This window comes from Pseudonaja textilis, chromosome 1, assembly GCF_049901715.1.
Source record: "Pseudonaja textilis isolate UNSWEBS1 chromosome 1, rPseTex1.2, whole genome shotgun sequence".
Classification (NCBI taxonomy): Eukaryota; Metazoa; Chordata; class Lepidosauria; order Squamata; family Elapidae; genus Pseudonaja; species Pseudonaja textilis.
In genome coordinates this window covers 8,697,344-8,718,528 of record NC_141990.1, presented here as the reverse complement: position 1 = coordinate 8,718,528, position 21,185 = coordinate 8,697,344, and the positions used below count along the sequence as shown (strand labels likewise).

At 41.3% G+C, this 21,185-nt stretch overlaps 1 protein-coding gene across 6 annotated transcripts in view; it reads left to right on the top strand.

Annotated features, from left to right (window-relative positions):
* Positions 1-21,185, top strand: part of ACACA (acetyl-CoA carboxylase alpha) — a 270,148-nt gene that overhangs the window by 12,386 nt on the left and 236,577 nt on the right. For 5 of the 6 annotated variants that reach the window (XM_026710272.2, XM_026710270.2, XM_026710271.2 and 2 more), the window contains exons 2-3: positions 8,296-8,342; positions 8,656-8,905. In XM_026710272.2, coding sequence (XP_026566057.1) covers positions 8,296-8,342; positions 8,656-8,905 — 297 coding nt within the window. Of the gene's footprint in view, positions 1-8,295; positions 8,343-8,655; positions 8,906-19,391; positions 19,566-21,185 lie in introns of those variants that run through there. The other variant, XM_026710274.2, reaches the window with a different exon arrangement.

Here is a 21,185-nt window from a genome sequence, read left to right as displayed (position 1 = left end):
CCCCTGATTGCTATTATTCTTCTCATCTTTCCTATAGCCTATCTCCTTTTCTACTTATGATTATAACTTAGTTGCTTGTATCTTTACAATTTATATTGTTTTATTTAGTTTCCTAGTATGATTTATACTGATTGCTTATTTAGTATCCTATGACTATCACTAAGTGTTATAACTTTTGATTTATGATGAATATATTTTTACAATGACTATAATCATGTGATCATGATTTATTATAGCTTTTACGTACACTGAGGGCTTATACAACAATGGCAAATTCCTTGTGTGTCTGATCACACTTGGCCAATGAAGAAGTCTATTTCTATTTCTTCCTATTCCTATTCTGCCTTAAATTTCCATTGCTAAGCGGACAACTGTTAAGTGAATTTTAGCCCATTTTATGACCTTTCTTGCCACTATTAAGTGAATCGCTGCCGAGGTTAAGTTAGTATCACGGCTGTTAAATGAAACTGGATTCCTCATTGATTTTGCTTGCCACAAGGTCGCAAAAGGGGATCATATGACTGTGGGACACTACAACAGTCATAAATCCATACCAGTTGCCAAGTGTCTGAATTTTGATCATGTGACCATGGGGATGTTGCAATGGTTGTAAGTGTGAAAAACGGTCTTGGGTCACTTTTTTTAGGGCCGTTGTAACTTCGAACAATCACTAAATGAATGATTGTAAGTCAAGGATTACCTATAAAGCCACACACACACACACACACACACACACACACACACACACACACACACACACACAGAGGTATGGATGCATTTTGATACAGCCATGTAATAACTCTGCTATGGCAGCTTCATTGGCTATGGTTTTAGGTATCTCACCAGGCTCCAGGTTGACTCAGCCTTCCATCCTTCCGACTTCTGTAAAATGAGGACACAGATCGTTGGGGGCAATTTGTTGACTCTGTAAACTGCTTAGAGAGGGCTATAAAGCACTGTAAAGCAGTATATAAATCTAAGTGCTATTGCTATCACCTTTAAAGCCCTTCATGGCTTAGGGCAGTGGCCTCAACCTTTTGGGCACCAGGGACCGGTTCCACAGAGAGGTTTTTCCGTGGACCATAGGGGCCGTGGTTTTGTGTGCTGCCTGCATCCCATGGATGGGGGCTTTGCACGGCCCAGTTTCTGGCATGCTGTGGACTGGTATCGGCCCACGGTTTAAGGCCTGCCTGCCTGAGGGACCAGCCTCTCTCTCATCATTTTTCACCATCTTGTAAAATTCCAACAGAGGAGCCTTGTTTTCGTGTCCCAGCCATGAAACAATGTCATCTGATAAGGCCTGGGAAGCCAGTCCTTTCTGAAGAACATCTTGCCTGGAATTTCAGACAGTCCCCAACCTTGCAAACTTTCAAAATAATCTCTGAAAATCTCTTTTGGTTTGTTTCTCAGGGTGTGTCCCTCTGCTGTACGGTGTTTGTTCTGGTGAGGATATGTTTGCTCTCGCTATAATATTTACTTTTTGTTTTTAGAAAATTGTATCTTTTCAATCCGTGCGCTGCCATGAGTGTAGAATCAGTGTTGAGTTGAAGTGGTGGTGGTGTCTAATACCTTTAAGTTATACCTTAATAAAATGGAACAGAATGTTGGATTCATCCAGAGCGTCACAGGATGTTTGTTTCATCTTTATCTACTTGTTGTTCAGTCGCTAAGTTGTGTCAAACGCTTTGCAATCCATGGACCACACCACTCCAGGAGCCCCCTGTTCTCCACTCTCTGGAGTTTGTCCAAATTCATGGCAATTGCATTGATAACACAATCTACCCATCTCATCCTCTGCCATCCCCTTCTCCTTTGGTCTTCCATCTTTCCCAACCTCAGGGTCTTCTCTTCTCCAATCTGTCTTCTCATTAGTATTTGAGCTTCAGCTTCAATATCTATCCTTCCGAAGAACAGCCAGGGTTCATTTCCTTTAGGACTGACCGATCTGATTCCCTGTGGTCCAAATGGATTCTCAAGAGTTTTCTCCCGCACCACAATTCAAAAGTCTCAATTCTTCGACGCTCAGCCTTCTTTAGGGCTGTCCCAAAGGTGCTTTTTCAGGAGGCAACTGGACTTCCTTTGTTTCTTCTTTGAAGACGTTTCACTTCTCATCCAAGAAGATTTTTCAGTTCTATGAATTCCAATTGCCTTTTGAAAAGCACCTTCCGGACAACCATGACCTGGATGGTTGAGAATTTCTATAGGCACTTCCTTATGGTCCAACTCTCACAGCCATTTTTCCAGAGGAAAAAAACTGCAGACTACAGGAACCAGGAGTGCTCCTCAGTGACCCTGGGGATACAGATAAACCTCCAGGTGCTTCAAGGACCTACTAAAAGGATGTAAATGACCAGCCGTCTGCAAGGAATACAAATCCTTCCATTCCCCACTATCCTGTCAGAGCTGAAGAAGCTTCTTGGATGAGAAGCAAAACGTCTTCAAAGGAAAAACAAGAACGTCCAATTGCCTCCTGAAAAAAGCACCTTTGGGACAACCATGATCTGGATGACTGAGAATCTCTACAGACTCACAGCCATATCTTACTCCTGGGAAAAACCATAGCTTTGACTATTTGGCCCCTTTGTTGGCAAAGTGATGCCTCTGTTTTTTAATATTTGCCAAAGCTTTCCTCCCAAGGAGCAAGCATTTTTCAATTTCATGGCTGCAATCGCTGTCTGCAGTGATTTTGGAGCCCAAGAAAACAAAATATATCCCCGCTTCCATTTCTTTCCCCTTCTATTTGCCAGGAAGTGGTAGGACCGGATTCCATGATCTTAGTATTTTGAGTTTCAAGCCAACTTTTGCATTATCCTCTTTCACCCTCATTAAGAGGCTCTTAACTCCTCTTCATTTTCTGCGATTAGAGTGGTATCGTCTGCATATCTGAGGTTGTTGATATCCCTCCCGTCAATCTTGTGATTCATCCAGCCTGGCATTTTGCATGAATCTTTACCCACTGCCACAATGTTATTGCAAACACAGCCTTCTTTGTTGCATGAAGAAGCACTGAAGCTGTGTTCTGGGGAATCTGTGAGGAATATTTGGGATCCGTAATGTGAAAAGAACGGTGGTGTGTCATATAAAACCTTTCCTTTCCTTAGAGGCCACCTCTTCCTTCACCATCATCAGTTGAAAGCAGTTGAAAATTCAGAAAAGTTGGCTCCAGTCAACCACTTGCAATTTCTTTATTGATGTCCTGATTTTTACTGGCACCTCTGCTTCCAGTTCTTTCTGGGAATTTACAAAATGGCATCCATTTAAATCTTATTGCTGAAATTATAGAATGGAACGGAACGGAACAGAACAGAACAGAATAGAATACTTTATTGGCCAAGTGTGATTGGACACACAAGGAATTTGTCTTGGTGTAAATACTCTCAGTATACATAAAGAAAAGATACATTCGTTAAGAATCAAGAATCATAGCGTACAACACTTAATGACAGTCATAGGGTACAATCAACCATCAAATCATACTAGGAAACAGTCAATATAAATCATAAGGATACAAGCGACAAAGTTACAGTCCTACAATCACAAGTGGGAGGGGATAGGTGATAAGGAGCGATGAGAAGATTAACAGAAATAGTAGTGCACGCTTTGTAAATACTTGGACAGTGTTGAGGGAATTATTTGTTCAGCAGAGTGATGGCTTAACCAGGAAAAGAGACTCTTTCAAGAATATTTTCATTTTTAGGGCTGTGACTTATCTTCTGAGCTAAAAGTTAGGGTGACTCCTTTTAGCTTTCTTTTCAAAACGGCCTTGAATCCAGTGTTTTCCAATCTTGGCAACTTTGAGACCCGTGGACTTCAACTCCCAGAATTCTCCAGGTAGAGAATGTGAAGCCTTTGTAAAAATTGTGCATTCCAGGTTTTATCTGGCACAGAGGTCCGTGTGGACTGGGACCAGAGGTGGTATTCAGCAGGTTCTGACCAGTTCTGGAGAACCGGTAGCAGAAATTTTGAGTAGTTTGGAGAACCTGCAAATACCACCTCTGACTGGAGATTTTACAGTATCCTCCCCCTGCAAAGCCCACCAAGCCACGCCCACAGAACAGGTAGTAAAAAAAATTGAATCCCACCACTGACTGGGATCCTTGCTAGTCACTAACTTTGGATATATTGTGATATTTATTATAATGCATCATGCTGTAACTTGTGTGGTTGTCTGTAGGCAGGGATGAACAGGCTGAACATGTTTAATTTACCCCTTTGAACGTTGGGCTGGAGATCTGCACTGCCATCTAGTGCCCAACTTGGGCTACTGCTACATTTGCAGTGAAGGCCACAGGCAGATGGTTTGCACAAAAAACATGTTTTCCTTGAGCCCCCACGCACTTGGTGTTTTCTAATTGAGGGCATCAAAGGCAGAATTGACAAGAGTCCTGCAATAGGTGGCAGTATCTGGCTGTCCCTTGGTTGAACAAAATTCAGTGCTTCTATCTCTATCTGGAGATTCCGCCATGGAATGCTAAAAAAGTAGGGATAGTCGCCTAGCTGGCATTGTTAATCCTTGTCGCTTGAATGCAAGGTAAATTTTAGAATTAGTTTATTGGAGGCAACCTTGTTTGTGTGCTCCAATTACTTCATCTCTTTGGCATGGCTAGAAAACAGCCAGCTGGGTCATTCAGGGGTGTCCAATCTTGGCAACTTTAGAATCAGAATAGAGCTGGAAGGAACCTTGGAGGTCTTCTAGTCCAGCCCCCTTCTCAAGAAGGAGATCCTATACCATTTCAGACAAGTGACTGTCCAGTTTCTTCTTGAAAACCTCCAGTGATGAAGCACCCACAACTTCTGGTGGTGAGCTGTTCCACTGGTTAATTGTCCTCACTGTTAGGAATTTCTCCTTAATTCCAGGTTGCTTCTCTCCTTGATTACTTTCCATCTATGGTTCCTTGTCTTGCCTTCTGATGTTTCGGAAATAAGTTGACCCCCTCTTCTTTGTAGCAGCCTCTCGAATACTGGAATACTGCCATCATATCCCCCCTAGTGCTTCTTTCCTCTAGACTGGCCAAACGTAAATCCTGCAACCGTTCTTCATATGTTTTAGTCTCCGGGCCTTTAATCATCTTAGTTGCTCTTCTTTCCCAAAGTCTCAACATCTTTTTTTTGTAACGTGGTGACCAAAACTGGATGCAGTATCCCAGCTATGCTTTATAAAGCTAAGGTTTTATCAAGTTTGGTGCGGTTTACCTTGAGTTTGTATCTGTTGTGTGATGTTGTATTTTTGTGGTTGAAGCTGACGTATTCATTGACAGGTAGGACAGTGCAATATATAATTTTATGTACTATACTTAGATCGAACTGAGGGCAGTGTAGTTCTAGGTTGTCTAGGTCTAAAATTTCAAGTCTGGTGGCATAAGATATTCTGCTACGAAAAGCTAAGGCTTTATAAAGCGGTGCAAATACTTCACGTGATTTTGATTCTGTGCCTCTGTTTATACAACCAAGGATTAGAGGTTTAGAAGTTAATACATCTACTTAATATATAAGTAGCCCAGGTTCGAATCCCAGAAGGGTATGGCTAGCTGACGAGAGCTAAATACCTTGAAATAGATCTATACTAGTCCCCCTTTATTTCTTCGTCGGTAAATATAAATTTAACACAAAAACAGTTTGTCGCGAAAGCGACTTCATGCGATTGGGGCTGAAGGGTGAAAGCAGAAGCAGTATGCTCCGTCCCATATTTGGGTAGACCAGGTTGGCCTGATTAAAACAACAACAAGAACCACGCACACTCAACCAAGGATTGTATTAGGTTTTTAGCCGCTGCTGCACACTGCTTACTCATGTTTAAGTCATCATCCACTAACATGGCTGGCTGGGAAATTCTGGGACTCGAAGCCCACAGGTCTTAAACGTTTCCAAGTTTGGACCCCCCCTACTTTAAGCATTATGCATCATCTGTCAGTTACTTTCACAACTGATTCTCCTGACTCCCACAATTCTCAGCCGTGGCCATATTGAGAATTCTGGGAATTGAAGTCTACACAGTCCTCACCAAAGTTGAGAAGTCCTTGAGTAAGCTTTCTTTTCACCTTGCCTGAAAGTCTCAATCTGTAAAAATCGTGCTGTAAGCGATTCTCGTGAGAGGCATCTTAGCCAAGGATCTTGAAAGGTGAGGTTTTGTGTGGGTGGTCCAGAACTGGTTAAGGAGTGATTAAAATACTCTCTCTGTGTGTCTCTGTGTGTCTGTGTGTGTCGTCTGTGTTGTGGCAGCTGATGAGTAAGTAAAATTCAGCACTGGAACCCGGTGGAGTTATGTTGACAGTTTGGTAGCGGTACTTGTAGGTACTTGTTTGTTTGACTCTTGATGATATCTTTATGAAAGAGTGAAATTTAAAGCCAGCCATTACAATACAAACAAACATAAAAGGGAAATGGGAAGGGGAATAAAAAAAACAAATGAAAAGTGTGTGTGTGTACATATATAAATACACACATGTATCTGTGTGTGTGTGTATACATATATCAAATAAATTTCTAACAGTAATGACTTCTGACTTTAAAAAATATAATAACAATATAACTACCTCTCCCTAAGTTTAAACAAGTGCTATCAATTTTTAAAATATTTTACTGATAGAACAGAATATTTGTAGCTCAGGGTAGAGCAGCTGAGTTCATGGTGCTCTCTGAGCCTGCTGGTTTTCTAGCAGATGTTTCATTATCAAACTGGCTAACATCATCAATACATTTAAAATTATCTATCCTATCTATCTATCTATCTATCTATCTATCTATCTATCTATCTATCTATCTATCTATCTATCTATCTAGAATTCTTTATTGGCCAAGTGTGATTGGACACACAAGGAATTTGTCTTGGTGCAAATGCTCTCAGTGCACATAAAAGGAAAGATTCATTCGTCGAGAGTCGAGAATCATCAGATATAACACTTAATAATAGTCATAGGATACAATAAGCAATCAAGTCATGCTAGGAAACAGTCAATATAAATTGTAAGGATACAAGCGACAAAGTTACAGTCATACAGTCACAAGTGGGAGGGGATGGGTGATAAGGAGTGATTAAAATGCTAATGATCAATATTATAAAAGATATTCATAATATATTCATTTCTTAATTTTTTAATGGTAGATACTTGTTGAACTTGGTTCCTTAGATAATTCTTAACTTACAACAGTTCATTTAGTGACCGTTTGAAACTACAACCGCACTGAAAAAAGTTACTTATGGCTGTTTTTTCACACTTAACGACCGTTGCAGCATCCCCATGGTCACATGATCAAAATTCGGACGCTTGGCAACAGACTCGTATTTATGACGGTTGCAGTATCCCAGGGTCACATGATCCCCTTTTGCAACCTTCTGAGAAGCCTAGTCAATGGGGAAGCCAGATTCACTTAACGACCGTGTGACTAACTCAGCAACTTCGGGGATTCACTTAACCACTGCAACAAGAAAGGATGTAAAATGAGGCACGGAAATAACAGCAATGGAAATTTTGAGCTCCGCTGGGGTCATAAGTTGAAGATTATCAGCAGCTCATGAGTGTTTTTTTTTTTTAATCCAAAGGGACTGGACGGCTAACCCCTGGCCCTTCGTTAAGCAACGGGGCATCAATTCTGAAGCTTATTTTTTCATCACCTTTTTCCTGTTTCAAAAACTTATTTGCATTACTGTCATGCCCCTGGTGGAGACTGACTCTGAGGAGGAGGAGGAACAGCCGACAGGGAGGGGAAGTGTGGCTCCGGAGGTTATGGAGGAGGCAGAGGCCGGCTGGGCAGGCAGAGGAGGACCCAGGCCCATCCCCTATCCATCCTAGGGCACGCAAGGAGGAAAGGATAAGAGAGAGACTTGGTCTACTCAGGAGGAGAGGGCCTTGATCCTCTTCATGGGTTGCAGCTGTGACAACTGGATAAGAGGATAGACATGCATACGGGCTAGTGCTAGAAACAAAGCATGGAAATATCTCTAGTTTATGGTTCGTCTCTGAGTTTGGCCTCCTTCCCAGTCTGTGTTCTGATATCTGTGGACGTCTTCAAGCCCTTATTTTGCCTGGTTTGTGTTTTTTTTTTTTTACCCTTTATAATTTAAAAGGCATTTCCTCCTTCTTGTAACTGTTTATGTGAGAGTTTTTTGTCTCCAGTCAAGGATATTTGGAGCGTGAAGGAAGTGAAGGAATAAAAGGGGCTTCACCTGGTTTTTGTGACTGTTTATTTTGTATTCCACCCTGGGTCATCACAATTACGCTCTTGATACTCCAAATTTTGATTTGATACTCCAAATTTTGATTTGTCTAACCTTCTTGCTTTTCTTCTCCCTTTCAGTTCATTTTGGCTGTGGATCACAACGCAGATAACAAGAATTATTGGAGGTCAGTCACTATTAAAACTTCTTTCTTTTAAGGTTTGCAGGCCTTTTGATTTGATCTTTTTCTGTGGCTTCAAGCACAGGTAGTCCTTAACTTACAACAGTTTGTTCAGTGACCATTCAAATGTGGCGAGAAAAGTCATAAAATGAGCAAGGCTCACTTAACAAATTTCTCAGTTCACCACATAAATTTTCGGCTCAATTGCGGTCATAACAAGTCGAGGACAACCTGTCTTTGAAAAGGTGTTTAATTTTTGAAAAATGAAAAATGTTAATCTTCTTAAAACTCAGGTGCTGTTTTTTTTTTTCTTTATTAGCGGTACAAACCTTCTTTGCCGGCACGATGAGTAACAAACCACCTCCGGACGAGAAGCTTCTGGAACTGAATTTACATTCCCATTTCATCATCGGCTCCATTTCGGAGGATAACTCTGAAGATGAGACAAGCTCCTTGGTGAAAATTGATTTGCTGGAAGAAAAAGACCAGTCCATCTCTCCGGTCTCCGTCAGTTCGGACTCTCTTTCCGACCTCAGTTCCTCCAGTGCTCAAGAGGCCCTTCACATGAGGTAGAACCAATTGAAACCCCATATTTCAAATAAGGGTCGTTCTCAATTCACAACAGTTCATTTAGTGACAATGGTACTGAAAAAAGTGACTTTCCTTTGCACAAAATTGGAAAAATGCTAAAATTTCCTCAGAGGAGGAAACAATTAAGAAAATAATGAAATGTGCAGAAATGAGTAGATTGACAATGGCAATTAGAGAACAGGAAGAAAAAGATTATTATAAGATTTGGAATTCTATGAATGGTTAGACAGAAGAGTAAGGAATAGAAACGTGCAATAATAGTAGTAATATATCATAATGGATTGATTTAGATTGAATAAGAGAATGAATATAATATAGGTAAGGATGAAATGTATTTTTTAAAGATAATAATTACAATGTTAATGATAATATAACAATTGACCACTGTAATATAAAATACTGATTAGAATGGTTTTAAATATAAACAACTAAGAAATGTATGATAATATTATGTGCACAAGAAAGATGGTTTTATTTATTTCTGTTAAAAAAAACTTTTTTTTAAAAAAAAGACTCCTTTTCACACTTATGATTGTTGCAACATCCCCATGGTCATGTGATCAAAATTCAGACGCCTGGCAACAGACTCATACCGTGTTTCTCCAAAAATAAGACTGGGTCTTATATTAATTTTTGCTCCAAAAGACGCATTAGGGTTTAATTTTCCAGCTAGGTCTTATTTTCAGGAAAATAGGGTTACTAAATGCGTCCGTCTGGCTGACACTCTTAATGGGGTTATTTTGGGGATAGGGCTTATATTACGATCATCTAGCAAAATCATGCTAGGGCGTATTTTCTGGCTGGGTCTTATTTTCAGGGAAACAGGGTATTTATGACAACTGTAGTCTCCTGGAGTCACGTGATCCCCTTTTGTGACCTGACAAGCAAAGTCAATGGGGAAGCCAGATTCACTTAATGGCCATGTTACTAACTTAATACTTGCAATGATTCACTTAACAGCTCCAGCAAGAAAGGTCATAAAATGAGGAAAAATTCACATTTCACTTAACAATAGAAATCTTGGGCTCAATGGTGGTCATAAGTCGAGGATTACCTGTACTGAACTTGAGGGTGTTTGATTCTCATTCTCGTGTTTGGACATCACACTGTACCACGTGTGTTTTGCCTGGTCGGTTGATAATCCCATCGCACAAACCTCTTCCTCTACACCAGGGGTGTCAAACTCAAGGCCCGCGGGATGCTTAGATTTGGCCAGCAGGGTGGCCTTGGAAATAGAAGAACCGGAATTCTTAAAAATGGCAACCTTTTCTTGTTCCTCTAAAGCAGGGGTGTCCACCCTTGGCAACTTTAAGACATGTGGACTTTAACTCCCAGAATTTCCCAGCCAGCCATACTGGCTAGGGAATTCTGGGAGTTGTAGTCCAAGTATCTTAAAATTGGCACAATTAGACACCCTTGTTCTAAAGGTTCCTGCAAGTTCAGTACTGAATCACAGAAGGGAAGGCAGAAGGAAAACAAGGGGTGCATCTCACTTTTGAAGGTGTAGGTGAGTCTGGCTTGGCCACATGGAAGGAACCAGATCATTAGCCTGGCACAATGCAGAATTTGGAGATGGGCTAGCCAAACAAAATATTCTTGATGGTTTTCTTTAAAAAAAAAACTTAAACAAACTTTTGGTTTTCTCCTTCAGTTAGAAGTATCAAAAAGCAAATCAAATTTTGAAAGAGTTAATTTTGGATAGGTATGAACAGCTGGATATTACAGCCATTCGTTTAGTGACTGTTCAAAGTCGTAAAATGGGGCAAACTTCCCTTAACAAAACTGTCTTGCTTACAAATTGAAATTGCTTAGTACAGGTAGTCCTCAGCTTACGACCACAATTGAGCCCCAAATTTTTGTTGTTAAATGAAACATTCGTTAAGCCAGCTTTGCCCCATTTAACGAACTTCCTTGCCCTGGTTTTTAAGTAAATCACTGCAGTTGATAAGTTAGTAAGCTGGTTGTTAAGGGAATCTGGCTTCCCCGTTGACTTGGCTTGTCAGAAGGTCGCAAAAAGGAATCACGTGAAACTGGGAACACTGCAACCGTCATAAATGTGAGTCTGTTGCCAAGCGACTGCATTCTTTTTAAAAAATTTTTTATTGGTTTTTAAAAACGAACATAAACAAACAAAACATAAAAACATGAAGCTATCTTCCATAGGTGTACATACAGTGTGCCGGTTGGTTTACAAATTGTTTTATGCTTCCATTTTGTAGTCTTCAATTACAATTACATTACATATAATCTCATATTGTCAATCAAAAATTAAATACCTTAGTATCATTATTAATCAATCATTTGACTATACTTTTATTCATTCATATTTTACAAGATAAAAGCGATCACATGATCATGGGGCTGCTGCTAAGATCGTAACTGTGAAAAACTATCATAAGTCACCTTTTTCAGTGCCAATGTAACTTTGAACGGTCACTCGGCTGTAAGTTGAGGATGACCTGTAATGGAAATAGTTGTAAGTCGAGGAATACCTGTACTATGCTGCCCAATTACTGTGGGAATGGATGTTTCAACATATTGGGAAGCATTAGAACTGGAAAGGGATGTTTGTTTGCTCTGACTCATTGAGAAGTTCTTGATCGAAGAGCCCTTGAAGTTCACCAAAACTATGTTTGCAACCCAGTTGCTGTAGAGTAGGATTGTCAAACTTGATTTCATTGAGGGCCGCATCAGGGTTGTGTCTGACCTTGGAGGCTGGAGATGGGTATGGCCAGAGTGGGTGTGGCCAGCTCGACGTCATTTGTGTTGGGGGCGCCTGTGGCAGCCTGATTGCTCAGCCAGCGGAAACAGGCTCCCGAGCTCCGTTTTTCGGCTGCAACGGCTTCTTGCAACCCTCTGCCTGCGAAAACAAAGCTCCCGAACTCCATTTTCGCTTGCAGAGGCACCGCGGGCCAGTCCTTCACTGTTTCCAGGGTGGCTCCATGGCCCAGATTTAAGCACCCCACTGGCTGGTACTGGCCCGCTGGCCTTGAGTTTGACACCTCTGTTGTAGAGCAAGGTTGGCTGAACCATCTTCTTGGAAGAGTGTTGTGGTTTTTGTGTTCGCATTCGTTAACAAACATATGAGAACCTGCAATTACACTGGTTAGCATTCTCCATTCCCTCTTCAAGTCTGATTCGAGCGTTGCTTTCTTCCAAACGATTCCATACTATTCCTGCCATTGAACATTGAACATCAGTCCTTGTTAACATATTTTGAAGTATCTTTTATTGGGGGAATTTCAATCAGATTCCTTTTTAGATGTCAACAGTGTGTGGGATTCCTGAAAACCTGCAAGAATCATAATATCCACAGAGGTCAGTTTACTTGTAGGAACTCCTAATTGGCATCAATGCAAAATGAAGCAAAATCAAATTTGTTTATAGATTAAAATAACAGAATAACAAAGCTGGAAGGGACCTTGGAGGTCTTCTAGTCCAACCCCCTGCTCAAGCAAGAGATCCTATACCATTCCAGGCAAGTGACTGTCCAGTCTCTTCTTAGAAACTTTGATCACCCCTCACCATATTAGCAACAGCAATAGCACTTATATACCGCTTCATAGTGCTTTTCAGCCCTCTCGAAGCAGATTACAGAGTCAGCGTATTGCCCTCCACAATCTGGGTCCCCATTTTAACCGATCTCGGAAGGATGGAAGGCTGAGTCAAACTTGAGTGGTCAGGACTGAACTCCTGGCAGTGGGCAGAATTAGCCCACAATAGCAATAGGACTTAGACTTATATACCGCTTCATTGTGCTTTACTGCCCTCTCTAAGCAGTTTACAGAGTCAGTATATTGCCCTCAACAATCTGGGTTGTCATGTTATGGATCTCGGAAGGATGTGTCAACCCTCAGCTGGTCAGCACTGAACTGCTGGCAGTAAGCTGTGAGTTAGTCTGCAATACTGCATTCTGACCACTGCACCACCATGGCTCAGTATTAGTCTTTAAAAATGGAATAAGAAAGAACAAAGGTGGTCCTCGACTTGTGACACATGACTGAAATTTGGATGCTTGGCAACTGGTTCATATTTGTGACCGTTGCTATGCCCTAGGTTTTACGACCTTCTGACAAGCAAAGTCAGTGGGGAAAACCAGACGCAGGTGTCAACTGCATGACTTAACTGCAGTGAGTCACTTAACAACAGTGGCAAGAAAGGTTGCAAAATGGTTCAACATTCACTTAACCACTGTCTCGCTTTACACCAGAAAGTTTGGGCTCAATTGTGGTTGTAAGTCGAGGACTACCCGTAATCTTCTTGGAATATGCTTGAAAAAAAATTATTTAAAATAAACTTTCCTGGTATTCATGCTCTCTTAGCCATCTTGTCTCTAACTTTCTTTCATGAGAAGTAACCAAGCACAGTAAAATCTGTAGAGATTCTCAGTCCTCCAGATCATGGCTGTCCCAAAGGTGCTTTTTCAGGAGGCAACTGGACTTTCTTCATTTTTTCTTTTGAAGATATTTTGCCTCTTATCCAAGAAGCTTCTTCAGTTCTGACTGGATGGTGGGGAATGGAAGGATTTATAGTCCTTGCAGACAGCTGGTCATTTGCATCCTTTTAGAAAGTCGTTGAGGCCACTTGGAGGTTTATCTGTGTCTTCAGGGTCACCTGAATAGTGCTGTTGGTTCAAAAAAAAATTGCAAACTTCAGGAACCAGGAGGACTACTCAGGTGACCTTGTTGTGGTTCACCAGCAACCTGTGCAGATGGCAGCGGAATTGGACAGTGGGGAAGAACGGAGACTAGTCCAGGAGTCTGGAGAGGACTCAGACGAGGGTCCTGCGTCCGATGCAGAGATGGGGCCAGGACCATCTGGGAGTGGGGTGCTGCCTCTGGAGCTTTTGGAGTCTGGCAGCAGTGAGGCAGAGGACCCAGGGGTGCCTGTTCCCAGTGCGCGTGTGTGCAGAGCTGCTAGAAGGCGAGAGCAGCTGAAACAAAAGAGTCGACTCGGGAGTAATTGCTCCTCCCATAAGGTATAAAGGACAGGCAAAGATGATGAAACCTTTGCAGGAAGCAAAGTTGTTCGTTCGGTTCAGATTCATTCTTGAAGCTCTTTGGTTGGTTTTTTTTTTCTAGTTCATTGGACACTTCTGTTATAGGCAGCACTTCACAGGAAAGAAAGGTGGGTGCTTATCTCGAGGGACTGTTTGAGATTCATTACCGGCTGGGAATGAAAATAATTCCCAGCTTTGCAATAAAACAGGACTTGTTTTTAAAATAAGTGTGTGCATAATTACAGTCTTGGAAGCCTTGGTCAGAACAGACCTTGAGGACACAGATAAACCTCCAAGTTCTTCAACGACCCTCTGAAACAGGGGTGTCAAAGTCACGGTGTCATCATGTGACATATAGGGACTATTTTCCCCTTCACTAAACCGGGCATGGGTGTGACCAGCGTCAGACAGCGTGTGACGCATCCGGCCCGTAGGCTGGGAATTGACAGCCCTGCTGTAAAAAGGATGCAAATGACCAGCTGTCTGCAAGGAATATAAATCCTTCTATTTCCCACTATCCTGTCAGAGCTGAAGAAGCTTCTTGGAGGAGAAGCGAAATGTCTTCAGAAGGAAAAAAAAAACCAAGAAAGTCCAATTGCCTCCTGAAAAAGCACCTTTGGGAGAAGCACTGTAAAGTTATAAGAAAACTAAACAGCCAAATTGGAGCGAGGCCCAGGAGATGTGCCATCAAAGCACGCAGCTGTTGTGTGTCGAAAATATGGCATGAAATACACCTTTGTGTGCCAGAGATCCCAGCCTTGAACATCGTTCTCAATGTGTTTGCTTTTCTTGGGCCACCGAGATAATTTGATCTGCTGCCGCCAAATTATTGGGAAAAATTAAATACTGTTTTCTTCCTCAACTCCTTCACTTTTTTTCATCATCTTCTTCCTCCTCTTCCAGTTTAAATTAGGTTTAAAAATTGGTTCCCTATGTCCCACTCCTTCCCTCGCCCAAAAGCTTGCAAAATAATCTGGTCTGGAGTTTTCCCTAAATACCGATCGTATAATTAAATATATTCTCCTCTTTGAATAAGGCGAACAATTTAACCATTTCTGCTTTATCTTCCTAGCTGTGGAAATAATACGTGTTTCTGTTTACACTTAATAATCTTTATAAACTATCACCATTGATATTAACAAAATTCACTGTAAGCTGAAACAGAAAAAAAATATTTTGGTCCCATCCGTTTTAAGATCTTAAAAATCTTTGCTATGAAAACATTTCTAAAATCAAAACATTTGTTTTTTTAACGACCTCTTTAACATATCTACTTTAATGTTCACCTTCAGAGCAATAAAATTCCACCCATCCTTTTTGATAGTCTGAGAATCTCTCTGAAGGCTTAATGCGAAACTAACGCATTCTTGGAATTATCTGGAAATGGGCGTTTCGGAGGATGTCCGTTTCCAATGATTCATTAACAGGTTTTTTTTCCTTTTTCTTTTAAAAAAAGGCAAGGTTGGAAAACACTCTTTAACAGGCACCAAAGTTCCTGTTGATCAAAGTATACAGGGGATGCAGCGATTCACTTAACAACTGGCAAGAAAAGTCGTGAAATGTCACAGAACTCACTTAACAGCGGTCTGGCTTAGGGACAGAAATTTTGGACTCAATTGTGGTCATAACTCGAGGACTACCTGTACTGAACTTGAGGGTGTTTGATTCTCATTCTCGTGTTTGGACATCACACTGTACCACGTGTGTTTTGCCTGGTCGGTTGATAATCCCGTCGCACAAACCTCTTCCTCTACACCAGGGGTGTCAAACTCAAGGCCCACGGGATGCTTAGATTTGGCCAGCAGGGTGGCCTTGGAAACAGAAGAACCGGCCGGTGCTTCTACCAGTGGAAACAGTGCCGGGGGGGGGGGGGTACCTCCCTGTTGAGGTAATTCCCCATTAGGAGAATGAGCACATACAGGGAGACGTATTTGAGAGGAGTGTTTGAATAATACACACAGAGCAACCCCCTGTACAGTAAATGTAGGTTTTTACTTCCAGAAAGGTTTAAGCAAAGTCCAAAATAAGCAATCCAAAAGTCATTCACAAGTTAAATCAGTCAGTTTTCAATCCAGGGATAATCCAAATATCAAATTCCAGTGTCAAAAACAGTTCAGTATCAGACTTACATCAAATCCAGTAATATCAGTCAATTAGAAGAAATGGAGCGACAGCAATACTTTCCAACAGAAGGAAACAGAGATACTCACTCAGACTCACTCTCTTCTGATACTAAGACTAAGACAATCCAAGTTTCTGGCTCCATCTTATGGCTGTTTGAAAAACCACACCCAATTGCAGTTTTTGCAATCTCTTAAAGATGTAGTACTGAAATGATTATCCTGGTTTATATATTTCTAACCCAAATACCTGTTAGGTGACTTATATTCCTAAGACTCCCCAAGCTCCATTTTTGCTGGCAGAGCGCTACAAGAGGCCATCGTGACTGAAAACGGAGCTCGGGAGCTCGTTTTCACTTGGCGGAATGCTTGGGCTAGACATGAGTGATGTCCAGCTGGCCACACCCACTCTGGCTACAGCTACCCTGGCGCCCCCCAAAGTCAAACACCTGATGTGGCCCTCAGTGAAATCGAGTTTGGCACCCCTGCTCTAGGCTGATGGGAAGATATTGATACAGTTCATCACTATAGATAGTCTTTGGCCAAAATTGTGATGGGAACTTTTATTGCTAAACAAAGTGGTTGTTAAATTAGCCATACCCAATTGTGTGTTGTTTTTTGCCTTGGTTATCAAAGGGGTATTAAGGAGTGCAGCTAATTTGTTTCATTTATGGGGTCCTTGGTGCACTTTTGAGTTGATTTCTTGTGGACGTTTCATCACCCAACTAGGTAATGTCATCAGTGCTAGAAGAAGGTGGGATTGCTTTCTGTTAATATGCAAGTGGCTTGCCTTGTCAGTGATGGTTCCTTGGTTTGACTGTTGTTTATTGTTAACTTGTTTGTCTGAGTTGGTAATTCCTTGACTGGGGCGTTGTTTACCTCATGTTTGTTGGTCTAGTAGTAACCTTGGTGTAACTTCGTGTAAGTATTATCTTTCCAAACTTCTGAAGTGAGGTGGGTGAACATGTAAAAAGGTTCAGTTTCGGGAATCCATTAATCCAATACAGTGCCTTTGCATCCAAGCCATACATGGGAAGTTTTCTATTTTAGAAAGTTTATGTGGTGTAAGAAAGCGTGGCTGATGAGGGAATTATAGGAGTTGAAGTCCACGCGTCTTTAAAGTTGCCAATGTTGAGAATCACTTTGGGGCAACGTATAAATATAAGTATTATTGCTATTGTTGTGACTGGACTAAATGATAAAATAATTATGCCACTGATGAAAAGCGACATGGTGCAGAAAAAAACTAGAATTGTGACTAAAATTCAGTAGTCCTCGATTTGCAACAGTTTGTTTAGTGACCATTCGATGTTACAATGGCAGTGAGAAAAGTACCATGACCGTTTTTCACACTTGTGACCATTGGAGCATCTCCGTGGTCACATGATCAAAATTTAGATGCTTGGTATTTGGTTCATACTTACAACCATTGCTGTGTCTCGGGATCATGTGATCTACTTTTGTGACCTACCGACCAGCAAAGTCAATGGGGAAGCCAGATTCACTTAATGACCGGGCTATTCACTTAACAACCACAGGGATTCACTTAACAACTGTGGCAAGAAATGTCGTGAAATGGGGCAAAACTCACTCAGCTAATGTCTCACTTAACAACAGAAATTTTGGGCTCAGCTGTGGTTGTAACTTGAGGACTATTTGTGTTGCTATTGCTGTTACTGGACTAAATGATAAAATAATGATACTACCGATGAAAGGTGGCATGGTGCCAAAAAAAAAAAAGCATTGTCACTAAAATATGGGCGAATAGGCAGCAATATTAAATAAATAAATAAATAAATACATACATACATAAATAAATAAAAAAATATATAGGTGGTCCTCAACTTACAACAGTTCGTTTTGTGACTATTTGAAGGTGCAGTGGTGCTGAAAAAAGTGATTTATGACAGTTTTTCATGCTTAACGTCCGTTGCTGCTTCTTCGTGGTCATGTGATCAAAATTCTGACCCTTGGCAACTGACTCATATTTGTGACGGTCACAGTGTCCCAAAGTCATGTGATCCCCTTTTGCGACCCTCTGACAGGCAAAGTCAATGGGGCAGCGAGGTTCAATTAACAACCACGTTACTACCCTAACCATTGCAGTGATCCACCTAACGACTGGGAAAGTCGTAAAATGGGATAAAACGCATTTAACAGCTGTCTCGCTTAGCAACAGAAATTTTGGGCTCAATGGTGGTTGAGGCAATTAACTTACGACCATCACCACATTGCCTCAATTAACAGCTTTTGAGGGGAATTCGCTGGGATGTACTGACTTTTGAAGAGATTGCTTTTTGCCCATAGAAATATAAACCACCTTTTGAAGAAGCAAAGAAGGGAAAAGTAGATTGGTAACGCCAACCATTGGGAAGAAATGCTTGGGAAAAAAAACCCCAAACTGTTGAAAAACCAGGTTTCACGTGACTTTCACGCATCCTTGTCTTTTCCCATGAATTGCAGAATGGAATTACGCAACTTGTTTATTTGCTTAATTTACTCTGTGACAAATTCGGCTGGCCTTTTCTTTGTGACAAATGAGAGTGAGTTATCATAGTGTCAATGACACTCTCCCCCTTCCACCCCCCTCCCAATTGTGCAATGCTTTCGGATCTGATCGAAAAATAAATTTTGTTTTTCCATTGGTGCCTGCAGTTACTTGTTCAATATGTACTCTTAAAAAAATAGCAGATTTATTCATTCATTCTGGGGTGGGGCCAGGATTCATCAAGTCGAATCTTCCAGCACTATTCCAGCACTATTATATATATATCATAGTGTCATATAAATGACTATATAACACAGTGTCATATAAATGACTTTTATGCGCTATTCGTTTCAGTTAAACCCAACCTTCAGATTTAACTGGAAAACCCACTTTTTAAAGCTCTTTTTTTTACACTTGTTTTAATTTTAATATTTTTACTTATCCACTGCCCAGAGCCCCCTCCGTGGAGGTTTCTAAATTTGATGCATAAAACAAAAAACGAATACATTTTCTCTATTTTGCCAGCTTGGAGGACCACAGTTTAAATCTTGCAATTAATTCGTGGGTTTATTCTGATTTATGACAGCAGCGTTCTGATTTTGTAGGACGAGCAAGCGTGCTTCCCCATTGCATAACCAGCGAGCTCTTTACTCTGGCTTCCCTCCTCCGAGGCTTGTACGTATTTTATTTAATTTGCCCCCGCCCTCTCTTTCGGTTGCAGCCTGTAGCTTCGTCCCTGCCCACTGCTGAGTGTACACACGGGGGAGAGATGGGCATAAAAAAAGCCAAGGGACAAAGGTTAAAAATGCAAAACAATTGATGGGAACTTTTTTTAAAAAAAAAAAAATCCAGCTTATTTGGAGAGAAGAAGGCAACATGAAAAACTAGTTTAAAGCAGCTGCGTTGAGTGTTACGGTTGTCTTGTCCCTCGGTCGAGTCTCTAAACTTTGAAGATACTTTTTCTCGGGCAGCATGGATGAACTAAAGGGAGAAGAAAGCTCAGGTGGCATGCGATATTACATGCTTGAAAGGTAATAAGATTGTCGGCTGGACACATTTTTCTGATCTGATTTTAGATGGATCGCTTGGGGGGAGCTTTGATGTAGAAATTTGGACGACTTGTGTTTTCAGTGTTGACGGAATTAACATTAAGGGAACTCGAGAACTGATTCCTGGTAGTTTTTACTCTTCATTTTTCTGTGGGGGAAGATACAGGTAGTCCTTGACCTCCGACCACAATGGAGCCCAAAATGTCTGTTGTTTAAGCGAGACATTTGTTAAGTGATTTTGCCTCGTTTTACGACCTCGCTTGCCACTGTTGTTTAAGTGAATCACTGCAGTTGATAAGGGAGTAACCCGGTCGTTAAGTGAACCTGGCTTTCCCCTTGGACTTTGCTCACCTGAAGGTCGCAAAAAGGGGATCACGTGACCTTGGGACCCAGCAGTGGTCATAAGTATGAGTCAGTTGCCAAGCTTCTGACTTTAGATCACATGATCATGGGGATGCTGCAAAGGTTGTAGCTGTGAAAAGAGGTCATGGGTCACTTTTTCCAGCGCTGTGGCAACTTTGAACGGTCGCTAAATGAACGGTTGTAAGTCGAGGAATACCTGTATTCGGTTATCTTGCCACTAGAAGGCAAGGGATTTCTCTATGGGTTTGGAAAGGAAGGTATGGAAAAGTTTTTCAGGCTTTAAAAGAATGTTTAAATTTGCAGGTAAACAGAATAACAGAGTTGGAAGGGACCCTAGAGGTCTTCTAGTCCAACCCCCTGTCTAATCTCTTCTTAAAAACCCACAACGTCTGGAGGCAAGTTGTTCCACTGATTAACTATCCTGTCAGGAAATGTCTCCTTAGTTCTACATTGGTTCTTCTCCAAAGATTCAGGCTGTCCCTGGGTTTGAAAAACAAGCCACTAAGGCAGAGGGCAAAATCTCTTCCTCCAAGTTTCCCCCTCTGTTTCTAGTTTACTTTTTGTTTCTGAATCGCTTTTCAAGGTGAAATGGCTTTTGTTGTGTGGATTTTTTTGGTTGCCTGGAGCTGCCCTAGAGTCACATATAGGAGATGGGTGGTTATAGAAATTGGAAAAAAAAAAAGATTTCCTCGAATTTAGGGACCGTTTGAAACTACAACAACACTGAAAAAATGACTTGGAACTAGTCCTCAAGTTTACAACCATTGCAGCCTCTGCAGGGTCCCATGATAAGAATTCGGGTGCTTGGCAGCTGATAGGCATTTCAGCCTCATGATGGTATGTGGCCGCCATTTGCAATCTCTTCCAACAACCAAAGTCAATGGGACGAGCTGGATTTGCTTAACGAACAAGTATTTCGCTTAACAAATTTAGCAATTCACTTAATAACCTTGGGCAAAGGTTCTTCAAACTTGGCAGGTTTAAGACTTGAGGATTTCAGCTCCTAGAATTCCTGAGCTAACATCACTGGAGGAGGAGAAATTCTGGGAGTTGAAGTCCACAAGTCTTCAAGCTGTCAAATTTGAAGACCCCTGACCTTGGCAAAAGAGGTCTAAGATTGGGCACAACTCATTTTTAATAACTGCCTGACTTAGCCACAGGAAATTCTGATCCCAATTGTGGTCGTAGTTCAAGGACCACAGGTAGTCCTCAAGTTACAACAGTTCATCTAGTTACAGC